Source organism: Bos taurus, chromosome 6, assembly GCF_002263795.3.
Source record: "Bos taurus isolate L1 Dominette 01449 registration number 42190680 breed Hereford chromosome 6, ARS-UCD2.0, whole genome shotgun sequence".
NCBI lineage: Eukaryota > Metazoa > Chordata > Mammalia > Artiodactyla > Bovidae > Bos > Bos taurus.
In genome coordinates this window covers 35,731,473-35,746,169 of record NC_037333.1, presented here as the reverse complement: position 1 = coordinate 35,746,169, position 14,697 = coordinate 35,731,473, and the positions used below count along the sequence as shown (strand labels likewise).

Genomic DNA, 14,697 nt, shown 5'->3' with positions numbered 1-14,697 from the left:
CTCCCCCAAAATGAATCTTATTTTCTCTGTATCTAATTAGAGTTGATGCTGGAATCAAAAGAGATTAACTTCTAGGTATTATGCAGTGAGTAGTCACTAACTAGCACCTATTATCACAAGAAGGAATAAATTCTTACAGAGAATCAATATTAAAATATAAACAATTTACAGAAAATTATACAAAAAACAAAAACAGTACCCAGTAGTATTTTTTAGACAGCTTATCATTTATTTTAAACTCATTCCTTATTCCTATCTCTGCTAGTCATTAAAGATTTCTAAGAAAAAAACATCAGTTCTGTAGTAATTAATGATTTCTATTCTAGACAGTATCTAATTAGCATCCTCTGCAGGCATTTTACTAATTAATTTTTAATAATACATACAGAAAATTCTGATAATTAAAAAAAAAAAAAAGCAGTACTATGGACTGAATTATGTCCCTACAAAGTCACAGGTTAAATGTGACTACTGTGACCTAAACTCCAATATTTGGAAGCAGGACCCTTACAGGGGTAATTAAGGTTACACGAGGTCATAAAGGTGAGGCTCCAAGACCCTCTTCAGATTCAATGCAATCTTATCAAATTACTATGACATTTTTCACAGAACTAGAACAAAAAAGTCTTAAAATCTGTATGGCTAAACAAAAGGCCCCAAATAGCCACAGCAATCTTGAAAAAGAAAAATGGAGCTGGAGAAATCAGGCTCCCTGACCTCAGACTTTATAACAAAGCTACAGTCATTAAAACAGTATGGTATCAGCACAAAAACAGACACATACATCAATGTAACAGAACAGAGAGCCCAGAAATAAACTCACACACTTATCAACTAATCTGTGACAAAAGATGCAAGACTATGTAATGGGAAAGGACAGTTGTTTCAATAACTGGTGCTGGAAATCCATACAGTTATATCTAGAAGAATAAAATCAGATCATTTTCTCACACCATATAAAAAATAAACTCAAATTGATTAAAGACCTAAATCTAAGACCCAAACCATAAAACTCCTGGGAGAAAACAGGCAAGACACAAACTGCAGCAGTATTGTTTTGGATCTATCTCCTAAAGCAAAGGAAACAAAAGCAAAAATAAACAAATGGGGTCTAATTAAATGTAAAAGCTTCAGCATAGCGAAGGAAACCATTGAAAAAAATGAAAAGACAACCTATTAAATGGGATAAAATATCTGTAAAAGATATGACTAGTAAGGGGTTAACATCCAGAATATATAAATAGCTCATACAATTCATTATCAATAAAAACCAAATCAATTAAAAAATGGGAAAAAAGACCTGAATAGACAGACATTTTTCCAAAGAAGACATACATTTGGCTAACAGGAATATGAAAAGATGTCCAACATCACTCATCATTAGAGAAGTGTAAATCAAAACCACAATATGCTACCACCTCGTACTTGTTAGAATGGCCATCATGAAAAAGACCACAAACAACAAATGTTGCTGAGGATGTGGAGAAAAGGGAAGCCTTGTACAATATTGATGAGAACTGGTGCAACCACTATGAAAACGAGTATCGAGTTTTCTCAAAAAACTAAAAATAGAATTACCATTATGATCCAGCAATTTCACTTCTAGATATACGTATATCCAAAAAAATGTAAACACTAATTTGAAAAGATACATGTAGCCCAATGTTCACGGTGGCACTATTTACTATAACCAAAATATGTAAGCCAACTAAGTGTCCCTTCATAGATATAGATATAGATATAGATAGATAGATAGATAGATAGATATCGGAGAAGGCAATGGCACCCCACTCCAGTACTCTTGCTTGGAAAATCCCATGGACGGAGGGGCATGGTGGGCTGTAGTCCATTGGGTCGCTAGGAGTCGGACACGACTGAGCGACTTCACTTTATTTTTTCACTTTTGTGCATTGGAGAAGGAATGGCAACCAACTCCAGTGTTCTTGCCTGGAGAATCCCAGGGACAGGGGAGCCTGGTGGGCTGCCGTCTGTGGGGTCGCACAGAGTCGGACACGACTAAAGTGACTTAGCATAGCATATATATATGTGTGTGTGTGTGTGTGTGTGTGTATACACACATATCTCAGCCATAAAATAAAATGAAATTTTGACATCTGCAACAACGTGGATGAACCTGGACAATATTATGCTTAGTGAAATAAGTCAGATAGAGAAAGACAAATATTGTCTTGTCACTTATACGTGAAATTGAAAAACATAAAACAAATGAATACACATAACAGAACAGAAACAGACTTGGAGAAATAGAGGACATCCCAGTAGCTACCAATGAGAAGAAAGAAGAGATAAGGGGCAAGACAGGTAGGGGTAGGGGATTAAGAGGCACAAATTATTACATATAAAATAAATAAGGTACACGGATATATTGGACAGCACAGGGAATATAGTCAATATTTTATAATAACTTTAAATGAAGTATAACATATAAACATTTTGAATCACTATGTTGTACACCTGAAACTAATATTATATTGCAAATGAACGCTACCTCAAAGAAAAACAGATGCTTAAGAACCTCTAAACAATCAATTTTAACTTCGACTATATAAAACAAATACTATTTTAGGACTCAATACTGCTTATGAGAAAGCACACTAGTGACTTTTCAGTCTCAAAGGACACTAAGCAAACACAATTTAATTAATATTCCCTACACAAAATTTAATGCCTCAGTCTTAGTACTTCGATGGCAGTCACTAACTAGTCAGAAAAGAATTTCTTTGGCCCAAAAGCACCAGGGGTTTTAACTATTATGTTATTTATATATTCATAAGCCAACAGTCTTAGAAATTATATTTAATAATAGCATTTCATAATTTAGTATTATTTTAGGGTAGAAGGTAAGGATCTAGAATAAGATAGCAAGGTGACAGTAATGGAGGAATTGTAAATATTTAAAATCTGTTAGGTGAAAAATAAAATTGCTTTAATTCCTAGAAGGATTTGGTGTACTGACCCTGAAAGAGCTGAAGGAAGCGAGGCTGTAGCGTGGAGGTGATCACACTCTCGGGCAGCTCCCTCAGGAAGAGCTTTAACAGGCTGGCCGCCGCACACACGTCCCCATCTCGCCCTAGCTCCACGGGCACCCCGCTCTCAAACTTCCATCGAAGCTGTTCTACCACCTTGACGTTGCCATTCACCCGGAAAAGGCCTTCCTGGGTGAGTCCTGAAACAGCCAAGATGACACAGAAAATAAACAGAGGTCTCTCACAAATACAAACTCGAAAGAACAGTAACAAATAAACCACAGTATAAACTTTCCTGAATAATTATCAAGCACTGGAAGATTTTCACAATTTATAAAAATGTTTTCTTAGAATAATACGTTTTCCCATTTACTACATATCAACCCAAAACATCATACATGATTGTTGTGAAAGCTGACCTCTAAAAATAAGGTCAGGACACAACAGACACAGAACACACACTACTCTACAAAGAAATGTCATTCATATAATCTTCTACGGTATACAACAGAAATTTACTCTGGGCTCCATAAACAACTTATCATTTTGAGAACAACTATTTAAAAAAGAATAACATGTATGCAAGAAACTTAACTGTATGTGATTACCTTTGCAATTATTTGATAAAGAACCATTACTTCTTTAGTAATCAATAAATACAAACTGTAAGACTTAGAGACTGCAAAGTAGTTAAGAAAAGATCTTGGCCTTTGGCCTATTGATCTGTGATTATTTGTGTTAGTTGGGCTAAGCAGAGAAGGCTTCATGGAGAAGCCTCTCATTTATTGGGGCCCTCTCCAGTGCTCTATCCCTGTTTCTGTACTCTTAATTCTGTATTCTTTCTCTTAAAGAGGGCCACAAAAGGATTAAGCATCACAACCCAAAAAACTTAATTGATCCCTGACAAAGAGAAACCAATATATGAATAGAGAAGCTGAGAGAGGAGAACAGAGAGTAGGTAGGCAGGTGGAAATATGGAGTGTTTATCAGTCATGAGTTAATAAAATGGAAGAAATGGTTAAGTATAAGATAATGCATGTCAAGACAAAGGGCAAAGACTTTATCATAATTTATCAATGGAGCATTAAATGTGTGTTTGACTGTGGCAGACAACATAAACCAGGTTGAAAGAAGATCTAGCTAGCTAAGTAGAGAATGCAGAGGGCAGAGAGCTTGCCTTAGGGTGACTACAGTCTATATAAGGCAGTAAGACAGAGACTATGGTGGGAAGGGAATGCAAAGGAAAGAATAAAGATGATTTGGGAACTTGGTGCATACAAAGAAAACAGAGAAGTGGGGAAGACTGAAAAGTAACTTTAATATTTGAAAACTAGGGATTCAGGAAAAAGTACTATAAAGAATGAGGTGGAGGCGGGGTGTGGTAGAAGGGTGGCAGCCGGTTTGAGGTCGAGGACAATGATTTCCAGCTCAGTGTGCTGGGTTCAAGGAGACAAAGTACCATGAAAGCAAGTGAGTCAGATGGTGGAGGAATGTTGAAAGTGTGAGAAACAATCTAAGAAAAGAGTAACCCACAGACTCAACTCGCCACTCTCTTTTTGAGAGTCCAATCGTGAATTTCAGCGAACCACCTAAGCACTGAAGCCTATCTGAATTATTTAGATGGCAGGTGTTTGTTCCTATCAGCCCTGGTTTCTCTCTCTTTCCTCTAACTGTATTTCTCTTTCTAAAGAAAAAGAAAGCTAATTTCATTTACTTTGTAATTTGATAAGACATTCATGAATCCTTTAATTCAGCAAAATACCCTGCAGTATGTTAGGTACCAAAACAAAAAACCAACTATAAGAAAAAAACTTCAAATACCACCAGGATCCTTATGGAATTTGTCATCTGATAAGATGTTTTTGTACTTCTACATATACACATATTATTGGGTTATGAAGAACACAAGTATCAAAAATGGATATGAATTTTAGCTCAATTTTGGCAAAAATTGGTGAAACCAGAGATGATATTAAAAATATTTCACAATTGGTATGGCTAGGCCACCACGTAATAGAGGAGACATCAGGCAGTTTGTGAGCTAGGCAGCTTCTCGACCGGCCCTAGTGCCTGACCCTCACCTCTTGGTATCCATGCCATGTGGAATCCCCTCCCCTCCTTGAGTGTGGTCTGGACCTAGTGACTAGCTTCTAAACAAGAGAACGTGATGAGGTTGCAACCTCACTTCTGAGATTAGGTTATAAGACTGTGATGTCTACATTGCTTGCTTGCGTTCTCCCTCTGACTGTTCTTGTTTGCTCACTATGATGAATCAGCTGTTATTTTGTGAGCTCCCTTACAAAAAGGTCCACGTGGTAAGGAAGTGAGGGCAGTTTCTGGACAACAGTCAGTGAGTAACCCAGACCCTCAGGTCAACAGGCCACAAGGAACTGGATCCTGCCAACAACCACATGCAGGAGCTTGGAAGTGAACCTTTACCCAGTCGAGTCCTGATATGAATGGTAGCCTCAGCCAACACCATGACTGCAGCCTTAAAAGAGACACTAAAACAGAAGACATAACTAAGCTGTGCCTGAATTTCTAACCCATAGGAACTGTGGGATAATAAACAATTTTAATTCTGAAGATACATAATTTGACAATATAGTCCTCTATATACCCAGCTCGAGAGCCTGCTTTTGGCCCAGCAAATGCCCCTGGATCTGATTTCACAGTAATTTTCTAGCTTTGACCTGAGGTTCCCTCTTCCAACAAGGATTTTTGACCCTTCCCTCAAATAAATGTACTTTCAGTTATTAAAAAATAACTAGCCAGCTCCAAGAACTGGCTTTAGTCTTAAACATTCCTGATCCCTGTGGACCTTAATAAAGGACAGAGAAGCTACAAATAGAAGTCATCAAAGTCAATGCTTCTAAACCATTTTTTCTGCCCTGATTTCACTTATTTGCAAAACTCTCTTCCCTCAGGAACTTTTCTCACCCAAACAACTCGAAGGATATTTAGTGACTTTTCAATCAGGACATGGTTATTTTACTCTGGCAAAAAGAATCCATATAGTTTTTTGAAGTCCCTTATGAACTTATATACAATACCCATGTGAAACTTACCAGACTATACAGTCTCTAATGTTTCCTATTATAAATTTTTAGGAAATGATTACAACAGAAACGTTCAGAGGGAGGAGATGTTTAGAAAGCTTTATGGAGTTACTTTCGTACATTTGAGATTCTGTCACATTTGATTTCAGGAGATGTAGATTAATCATAATGAAACATCAATTTAATGGATTAGCAATGCCAAAAAATAATGTATACAGCACTGACAGCTACAATTGAAGTATTTAAAAATCTAATGAATACATATATGATCGTATGAATCCATCAACAGAAACTGAACATGCCAGAAGTCAGAATTTTTCATATTAGCACACTGGCCCAGACAGTCATATGACAATATGTATGCATATTCTGACATCTGGTGGTAAGTAGAGAATCCTACACTATTTAAATATCCCACAGCATCTTCATGTTAAAGTAGAAGCAATCCAGTAACACAATAAACAACATTAGTTATTTTAAAATAACTAATCAGTATAACGGAGAAGGCAATGGCACCCCACTCCACTACTCTTGCCTGGAAAACCCCATGGACGGAGGAGCCTGGTAGGCTGCAGTCCATGGGGTCGCTAAGAGTCGGGCAGGACTGAGCGACTTCATTTTCACTTTTCGCTTTCATGCATTGGAGAAGGAAATGGCAACCCACTCCAGTGTTCTAGCCTGGGGAATCCCAGGGACGGGGGAGCCTAGTGGGCTTCCGTCTATGGGGTCGCACAGAGTCGGACACGACTGAAGCGACTTAGCAGCAGCAATCAGTATAAACATGATATGACTCATAACTTACAAGATTTTCCTTTGAATGGAAAAATACATGTAAATTTTGTGGGTTTTTTTGGTTTTTATAAAAACCCAAAGTCTATTTTTGTTGTTCAGTTGCTCAGTTGTGTCTGACTCTTTGTGACCCCATAGAGTGCAGCACACCAGGCTTCCCTGTCCTTCACTATCTCCAGATGTTTGCTCAAACTCATATCCACTGAGTTGCTGATGCCATCCAACCATTTCATCCTCTGTTGCCCCCTTCTCTTGCCCTCAATCTTTCCCAGCATCAGGGTCTTTTCCAATGAGTCGCCTCTTTGCATTAGGTGGCCAAAGAAAAGTCTATTTAAAAGATCTTAATAGAGAGCTTGATAAGCACTTTCTGTTTCAAAATTCCTTTATAATAGTAAAAGGTTTCCCTCACAGCAAGTTGTTAGATATCTACATTTACATTAAACAACAAAGTATGACTATAATATCTAAATACGGTTAATTATACAACCAATCATCCCTAATCCCATATCTGACAGAGTGCCTACTGTCTCACAGGTGCATAATAAATACTTGTTGACTTAAGCTATAAAACAGTGAAACAAAACCAACTGAAGTATCTTGCCCTCAAACTCCATTTTGTTTTCGTTGTTTAGTCACTAAGTCATGTCCGATGCTTTTGGGACCCCATGGACTGTAGCCCACCAGGCTCCTCTATCCGTGGGATTTCCCAGGCAAGAATACTGGAGTGGGTTGTCATTTCCTTCTCCAGAAGATCTTCTTGACCAAGGGATTGAACCCAAGCCTCTTGAATTGGCAGACGGAATTCTTTTTTTTAAATTTTATTTATTTTTTTAATATAAATTTATTTAATTGGAGGCTAATTACTTTACAATATTGTATTGGTTTTGCCATACATCAACATGAATCTGCCATGGGTGTACATGTATTCCCCATCCTGAACCCCGCTCCCACTTCCTTCCCCATGCCATACCTCTGGGTCATCCCAGTGCATCAGCCCTGAGCATCCTGTATCATGCATCAAACCTGGACTGGAGATTTGTTTCACATATGATATTATACATGTTTCAATGCCATTCTCCCAAATCATCCCACCCTTGCCCTCTCCCACAGAGTCCAAAAGACTGTTCTATACAACTGTGTCTCTTTTGCTGTCTCGCATACAGGGTTATCGTTACCATCTTTCTAAATTCCATATATATGTGTTAGTATACTGTATTGGTGTTTTTCTTTCTGGCTTACTTCACTCTGTATAATAGGCTCCAGTTTCATCCACCTCATTAGAACTGATTCAAATGTATTCTTTTTAATGGCTGAATAACACTCTATTGTGTATATGTACCACAGCTTTCTTATCCATTCGGGCAGATGAAATTCTTAACCACTGAGCCACCAGGGAAGCTCCTCAAACTCCATACCACACTTCAAACTTACACGGGCCCTATGGTTTATTAAAGTAATAGTTTCAAATACAGAAAGCAGCTTCAGGTTGTCTACAGTGTGATTAACTACATAGCTTTTCAAAATACAGGGCAGGTGCCTGTCAAGACTCTGATTCAGTAGATCTGAGGTACTGTCGATGAATGTATATTTTGAACACATATTCTTAACCAGGGTATTCTTAACCCTGGCTAAGAACGATGGACTGAAGGACTTCCCTGGTGGTCCAGTAGTTAAGACTCGTGTTTCCAGTGCAGGGGCCATGTGTTTGATAGCTGCCTGAGCCCACTAAAACATTTAGTTTTGTATTACCTGAATCCACCCTATTAAAGTACAATGAAGGGTACACTAAGGAGAAATAGAAGAAACGCAATCTCTAATTCAAAATTTGCCCAGATGTTCATACACTGATGGCGTGAATGTAAACTAGCTCAATTCCTAAGATTATTAGTGCACATATCTTTTGATCCATAAGCCCATTTTCAGAAGGTTAGTCTATAGGTACATCACAGTGCTCGATACGTGTTAAAGGTCAGTCACTGAATCATTGTCTGCAAACATCAAAAGACTGGAACAATTCAATGTTGATCAGGATGTGACTAGTTAACACAGTGACACATATATACATAGAGTGTAACAGGATGCAGAGGAATAAAGAACTAAACGAGGAAAGCTCTTTATGCAAAATGGAACAGTCTTCAAAAATATACCACTGAGTGATTTTTTTAAAGAAGATTCATAAACAGTGTGCATGATGTGCTAATGTTAAAAGGGAAACAGAAAATACACAAATTTGCTTATATATTCAAATATCTTTGCAAGAACGTAGCAAAAAATAGTTTAGTATATTGTTTTGGGGAGGGCGAGATGAGACTTTTCACTGTATACCTTTCTGAATTTCAAACCACATACATTTAGTAGTTATTCAATATTGTTTTAAAAGATTAAAAATAAAAATGATTTCACATAAAGTGTTAATCGCTCAGTTGTGTCCAACTCTTCATGATCCCATGGACTGCAGCCAGTCAGGCTTCTCTGTTCATAGAATTCTCCAGGCAAGAATACTGTTATGGGATGACATTCCGTTCTCCAGGGGATCTTCCCGACCCAGAGATCAAACCCAGGTCTCCCCCATTGCAGGCAGATTATTTACGGTCTGAGCCACCAGGGAAGGCCAATTTTACATAAGAGTAACCTCAAAAGGCTATTACTTAATCATTGTTGGGTAAAAGGTCAGAATATTGGTGATGCCATAATGAAAATATTATCTTAGGTTGTCACATCTGGCATCCAAATGAGTAATACCAAACAACCCTATTTAAGATATTAAATGAATTATCTAGTGATCGTCTTGTATCTAAGTCAGAGGTTACAGTTTTACTTAATAGTGAGTGTGTAACTAAGTCCTGTCAAACCTCTAACTCTGTAACACCTGGCTTCAAGATTTTGTAGGCCAAGGGCCCATCTTCCTGCCATACTGCATATAACACCTTTGTGTTTAACCTGCTTAATGTGCTTGAACAAACCCAGAACTCTTCTCTAAGAATCTCACTCTCCTGCAGCTATCTTCCTCCCAAAACACTAACTCCTAGGAGGTAAGAATGCAATGAGTCCCTGGCTCTTCAGTTTTCAAAGCAAAATACTATCATATTTTCTCATCTACATACCAAATAACCTGAGCAAATGGCTGTTTTTCAATTAACATAAAACACCTTCTGAGGCCTGAACTGTCTGCCATTCAGTCCCTGTTACAGCACATACATGTTCCTACATAGGAAAGGTGGAACATTTCCCTGCAGCCTCCTCCTCAGCAGGGGCAACTGACTTGGAATCATGCCAAGAGTCAGGCGAAGCAAACTGCCCAAAGTACAGAATATCTTCCAAATCTCAAGTTTTACCTTTAAAAATACTCACAAGTTTCATATTCTACTCTGCAGAGAGTCTTGTTTTAGTATATAAATGTTTGTTTCAGCATAGAAAATGAAGATTACAAGCTCTTCCCTCAGAACAGTTTCTTTCCAAATCTCTTAAAGTTTATTGATATTTATTATAGTTTGGAGCTCTCCCATCACCCTGCCCTCATTTGATAAGCATCATTCTCTCAAACTCTTGAGGGTCCCTTGGAGAGCAAGGAGGTCAAACCAGTCAATCTTAAAGGAAACCAATCCTGAATATTCACTGAAGGACTGATGCTGAAACTGAAGCTCCAGTACTCTGGCCACCTGATGTGAAGAACTGACTCACTGAAACAGAACCTGATGCTGGGAAAGATTGAAGGCAGGAGGAGAAGGGGGCATCAGAGATGAGATGGTTGGATGGCATCACCAACTTGATGGACATGAGTTTGAGTAAACTGTGGGAAACAGGCAGGAAGGGAACCCCGGTGTGCTACAGTCCATGGGGTCACAAAAATTCGGACAGGACTGAGAGACTGAACAACAACATTCTCTCAAGTCATCAAGGTTTTTAAGTCTTATTTTAAATAAAATAATTTAAAAAGCTGTAAAACATACTTGCTCTCACTAACAAAGAGAGGATATGATTTTCTTTTTATCATTCAATGTTCTATGGCAGTCTTCAATTATTTTACACAATTTTACCATTCCAAAAGTTAATGCCCCCTCCCAACACCACAGTAGGTTATACATAATACTTTCTTTTGCTATTTCTGCTGAGTTTTGAAAGCAATCAACATATTCAATAAGTTCATGACTGACCTCAAACCAAAAGAGATACTCAAAGTATTCTGTTACATTAAAAAGTATTGACTCTCAGAGGGAACAAGTCAAGAGAACTCAGCATTAATATTAAAACAGTGTCTTTTAGTACTTTACACTAGGAATCATTCCAAACTAGAAACCTCAATTACTAAAGTGATTTCTCCATGGTAAGCTGAATTAAGTATTTTCCAAATAATGTTAAACAGTCATAATGCTCTTAACATCCTCTTATAAAGGCAGGGTATATTATACCATAATTCAATATTCTGATTAAGGTGTTTTAGGGAATATTCTAATAATGCATGATGAATTCACACTGAAACATTCTTTTGTAAAAATAGCAGAGTCACACAACACGACTGGACTCACCGTGCATGGTCAAGTACTCCACTATGCTCCCCACGATAGCTGGAACACCGTTCTCGGTCAGCCCCTGCTGGTGAAGGTCCTGGAGACTGACTCCAAACAACTTGGTATAGGTGGGATTCCTCTGCTCGTGTAGTGGCACCGCCACTATCTTTTTCATGTCTTCTTTCAGCCGAACCGCTGTTTTACTTTGCTTAAAATAGCGGGAGAAAAAAGAGCAGTCAGTTACATTTACCACAGGAGGCTGCATGCTTACCACACAGTCACCTGAGCTGAAGGGTAAGTATTGGAGGCTGTAGAGGAGTGGTCTTCACTTATTTTTATGTCAACTCAAACCTAAATCCCTAACAACTCTCTAATGCTGCTCAGTGTTAGGAATGGCATACACGGATATACTGATTAAAAGAAGTGAAAGATAATGAGAAACCTAAAGCCACAACTTAACCGTATCTAAGAGAGGGAGCGATACACTGCAGTATCTAAGACAGATTACTACAGTAACCGGGGGTGTGACTCACAAGTACCTGCTAACAAGAAAAGAAAACGTTTGTCAGAACACTGAAATCCCATGCAGATCCTGTAATAGTAAGACACTACTGAAAACGAAGATTTATCTAGATGTCATCTTAAGGCAGCTTTAATTTGAGGGACTAGAAAATATAAATATGTAGAAGGAACACTTATGTCTCTGATTTGATTATATCTGAATATCTCGCTGATATATTGGCACATAAAATCAACTCAGTTCTCTTTGACATTCAAAATGCTATAATCTCTGAAATAGCAAAGTTTCAGGTAATCACAACTTAAGCAATTTCAACAAGACTGTACATATTATAACTAAAAATGCAATTTACAGTTCATTCATGTTATCACAGTGAAAACCTCATATAGGTTTGTTTCTTCCTTTTAATAGAAAAATTGTCCCCAAGGAAGTAATTTAAAAGATAAATTTTAATATGGTTTAACATAATTAAGTGAGGGTTGTTTTTAATAAAGCATGTGTCCTATGTAAATGTATGCATCTGTAACTCTAAACCCTAAAAAGATGGCAAAAAGCAAAAAATTTTATTTGAGGACAAGGGAAGCAGATTAGGGGAAATATATCCTTTTGAGAATGAATGAAACTAACTAAAGTGTCAATATTGTAAGTGCAGGTTCATGTAGATTTTACAATCTAAAAAGAGAAACACTATCTCCATCATAGAGATGAGGAAACAAAGATCAAAGAGTTAAGAAGTAATTTGGTAAACGTCATGGAGCTGGTAAGAGTTTCATCATACTCCCATGTTCCTCTCCTTAATTTAAATTTATATTAACATTAAAGTAGTTTGTATATAATTATAGTAACAAACTATGATAACTACTACATGTGACACATGACAGCTACACAAAGAAAATCCTACAATTGTGATTTTTAGTAGGATTTCTGTGGTTACAATTTGATTTTGAATCTTATAGTCTATAAAATCACATCAACTTTCATGGACATCTTTTAATAGGTCATACTTGAAAGCCAGATTTCCCTAGTAAAATTCAGCAAATGTATAAAGTTATAAACGAGTTTGAGCAAACTCCAGGAGATAGTGAAGGACTGGGAAGCCTGGCATGCTGCCGTTCATGGGGTCGCAAAAAGTCAAACACAACTGAGCGACTGAACAACAACAATACAGTTGTAACACAGATTTAGTATCTATTAATATTCTAAATAAGGCATAGTGTTAGCTACTACAGAGTAGTATGGGCAAGAACTGTCACTTCTGTTACCAAGGAAGTTATTAAGTCAAATCTGTAACCACTACTACTTTGGTGTGAGTTTAAAAACCTGTATCTTTCAAAAGAATACATGGAAAATTTCAGTCAACCAGGTCTATCTGGTGAGTAAGCAGCCAAAAAGTAACCTGTAATAATGAAACTTTGAAAGCAGTCTTAAATGTAGCATCAGAAACAGCTGACAAAGAGATCAGATCATACAAATTTTATCATTTTCTTACAGACACAACATAGCATACTGGCTTAGAGCATGGACCGTGGAACCAGACTCTGTTTTGAATCCCATTCCAATATCATTAGCCATGCAAACCTGGACAAGTCACTTACTCTCAGGGTCCCCATCTATGAAATGGGGATACCAGGAGTTCCTGGCATATAGCCATAAATGAGGTTGCAAGCAGCTCAAATATATGTAAGAATAAGAGTGTCTGGCACACTTAGTAAGTACCAATTGTTACAATCATGATCATTATCATCCTTCTTCCAGGAAACTACTCTGATTTCTTCTCAAAACAATTCAGAGATCCTTAACCACTTCTGTACTCAAATGTTTGTGTGAACTAAAGACTGAGGTTGAAAAAGGCACTGTGGTCAAGGCTTGTGGTTGGTAGATAGTCTAATGATCTAATTATTCTCCTACGATCTCATTTCTTAAAATATACAGGTATGACTTTTGAAAGATAAAGATAAAATCATTTTGCACATTAGTATCAAAATTTATAAAATTTTTATTAGAAATTCAAAGTTTTCTTAGAAATCCTGTCTATATGTTTAAAACCTAAATTAACATTCTTTCTGCTAACAGTCCTGTTCTTTATTCTATCTTTTACTCAGTACAGTCAGTATGTTGCGTCTATTAACAGATAGTGTAAATAGGCAATCGGCATTACAGCTCAATATTTTCAAGGATGAGACATGTAATTAACCTCACACATTTTGAGCTGATTACAAATTAAGCTAACTGTTTACTCAATATAGACCCCTACTACACAGCAAGTTTATATATAATCAAAGCAGTAAAGGAATACTTGATTCATCATTTTTAATTGATAATTTATTTTAGGTTAATACTTTTAAAAAGATAAATACTGTTTTAAAGAAAACACTATGAAACAAAACAGCTATATTTTCAGAGACATACAAAGCAGATTAAGCAGAAAAGTAAATCAACAGAAGACAGAGAAGCTATAAAGTCCAATATGTGTATTATTGCTGCTAAAGGCAAAGATGGGACAGGAAACTTATCGCAGACATCACACCAGCTCTAGGAGGAGTCTGGGGAGGATCAGTAGAAGCCCAGGAGTGGATGTTCTTAAAAATCTCCTACAAATATATATTACTTTAAAGATAGAGCACACTCTGGGAGCTGAACAGGGCTCAACTGCGTAGAGGAAAAAGGTATAGAAAATATCTACAGGGACCCCAAGAGGCAGTTATCAGGAGCACCAGGAAAATTCACCACCTAATAGTTCATGATCTCGGAGAGCAAGTTTATGAAGAAAAGTCAGTAGAGCTCTCCTGACCAGGTGAGCTTCTGAGAGAAGGCGGAGCAATGGGCAAACAGAA

The 14,697-nt window shown here is 37.3% G+C and overlaps 1 protein-coding gene across 10 annotated transcripts in view; it reads right to left on the bottom strand.

Annotated features, from left to right (window-relative positions):
• The window catches only part of FAM13A (family with sequence similarity 13 member A), a 337,193-nt gene that overhangs the window by 286,499 nt on the left and 35,997 nt on the right, over positions 1 to 14,697 (bottom strand). For all 10 annotated transcript variants that reach the window (XM_059887328.1, XM_005207750.5, XM_059887325.1 and 7 more), the window contains exons 2-3: positions 11,362 to 11,551; positions 2,978 to 3,187 (exon numbers count right to left, since the gene is read on the bottom strand). In XM_059887328.1, the coding sequence (XP_059743311.1) occupies positions 2,978 to 3,187; positions 11,362 to 11,518 (367 nt within the window). In that variant the 5' untranslated portion in view covers positions 11,519 to 11,551. The remainder of the gene's footprint in view (positions 1 to 2,977; positions 3,188 to 11,361; positions 11,552 to 14,697) is intronic.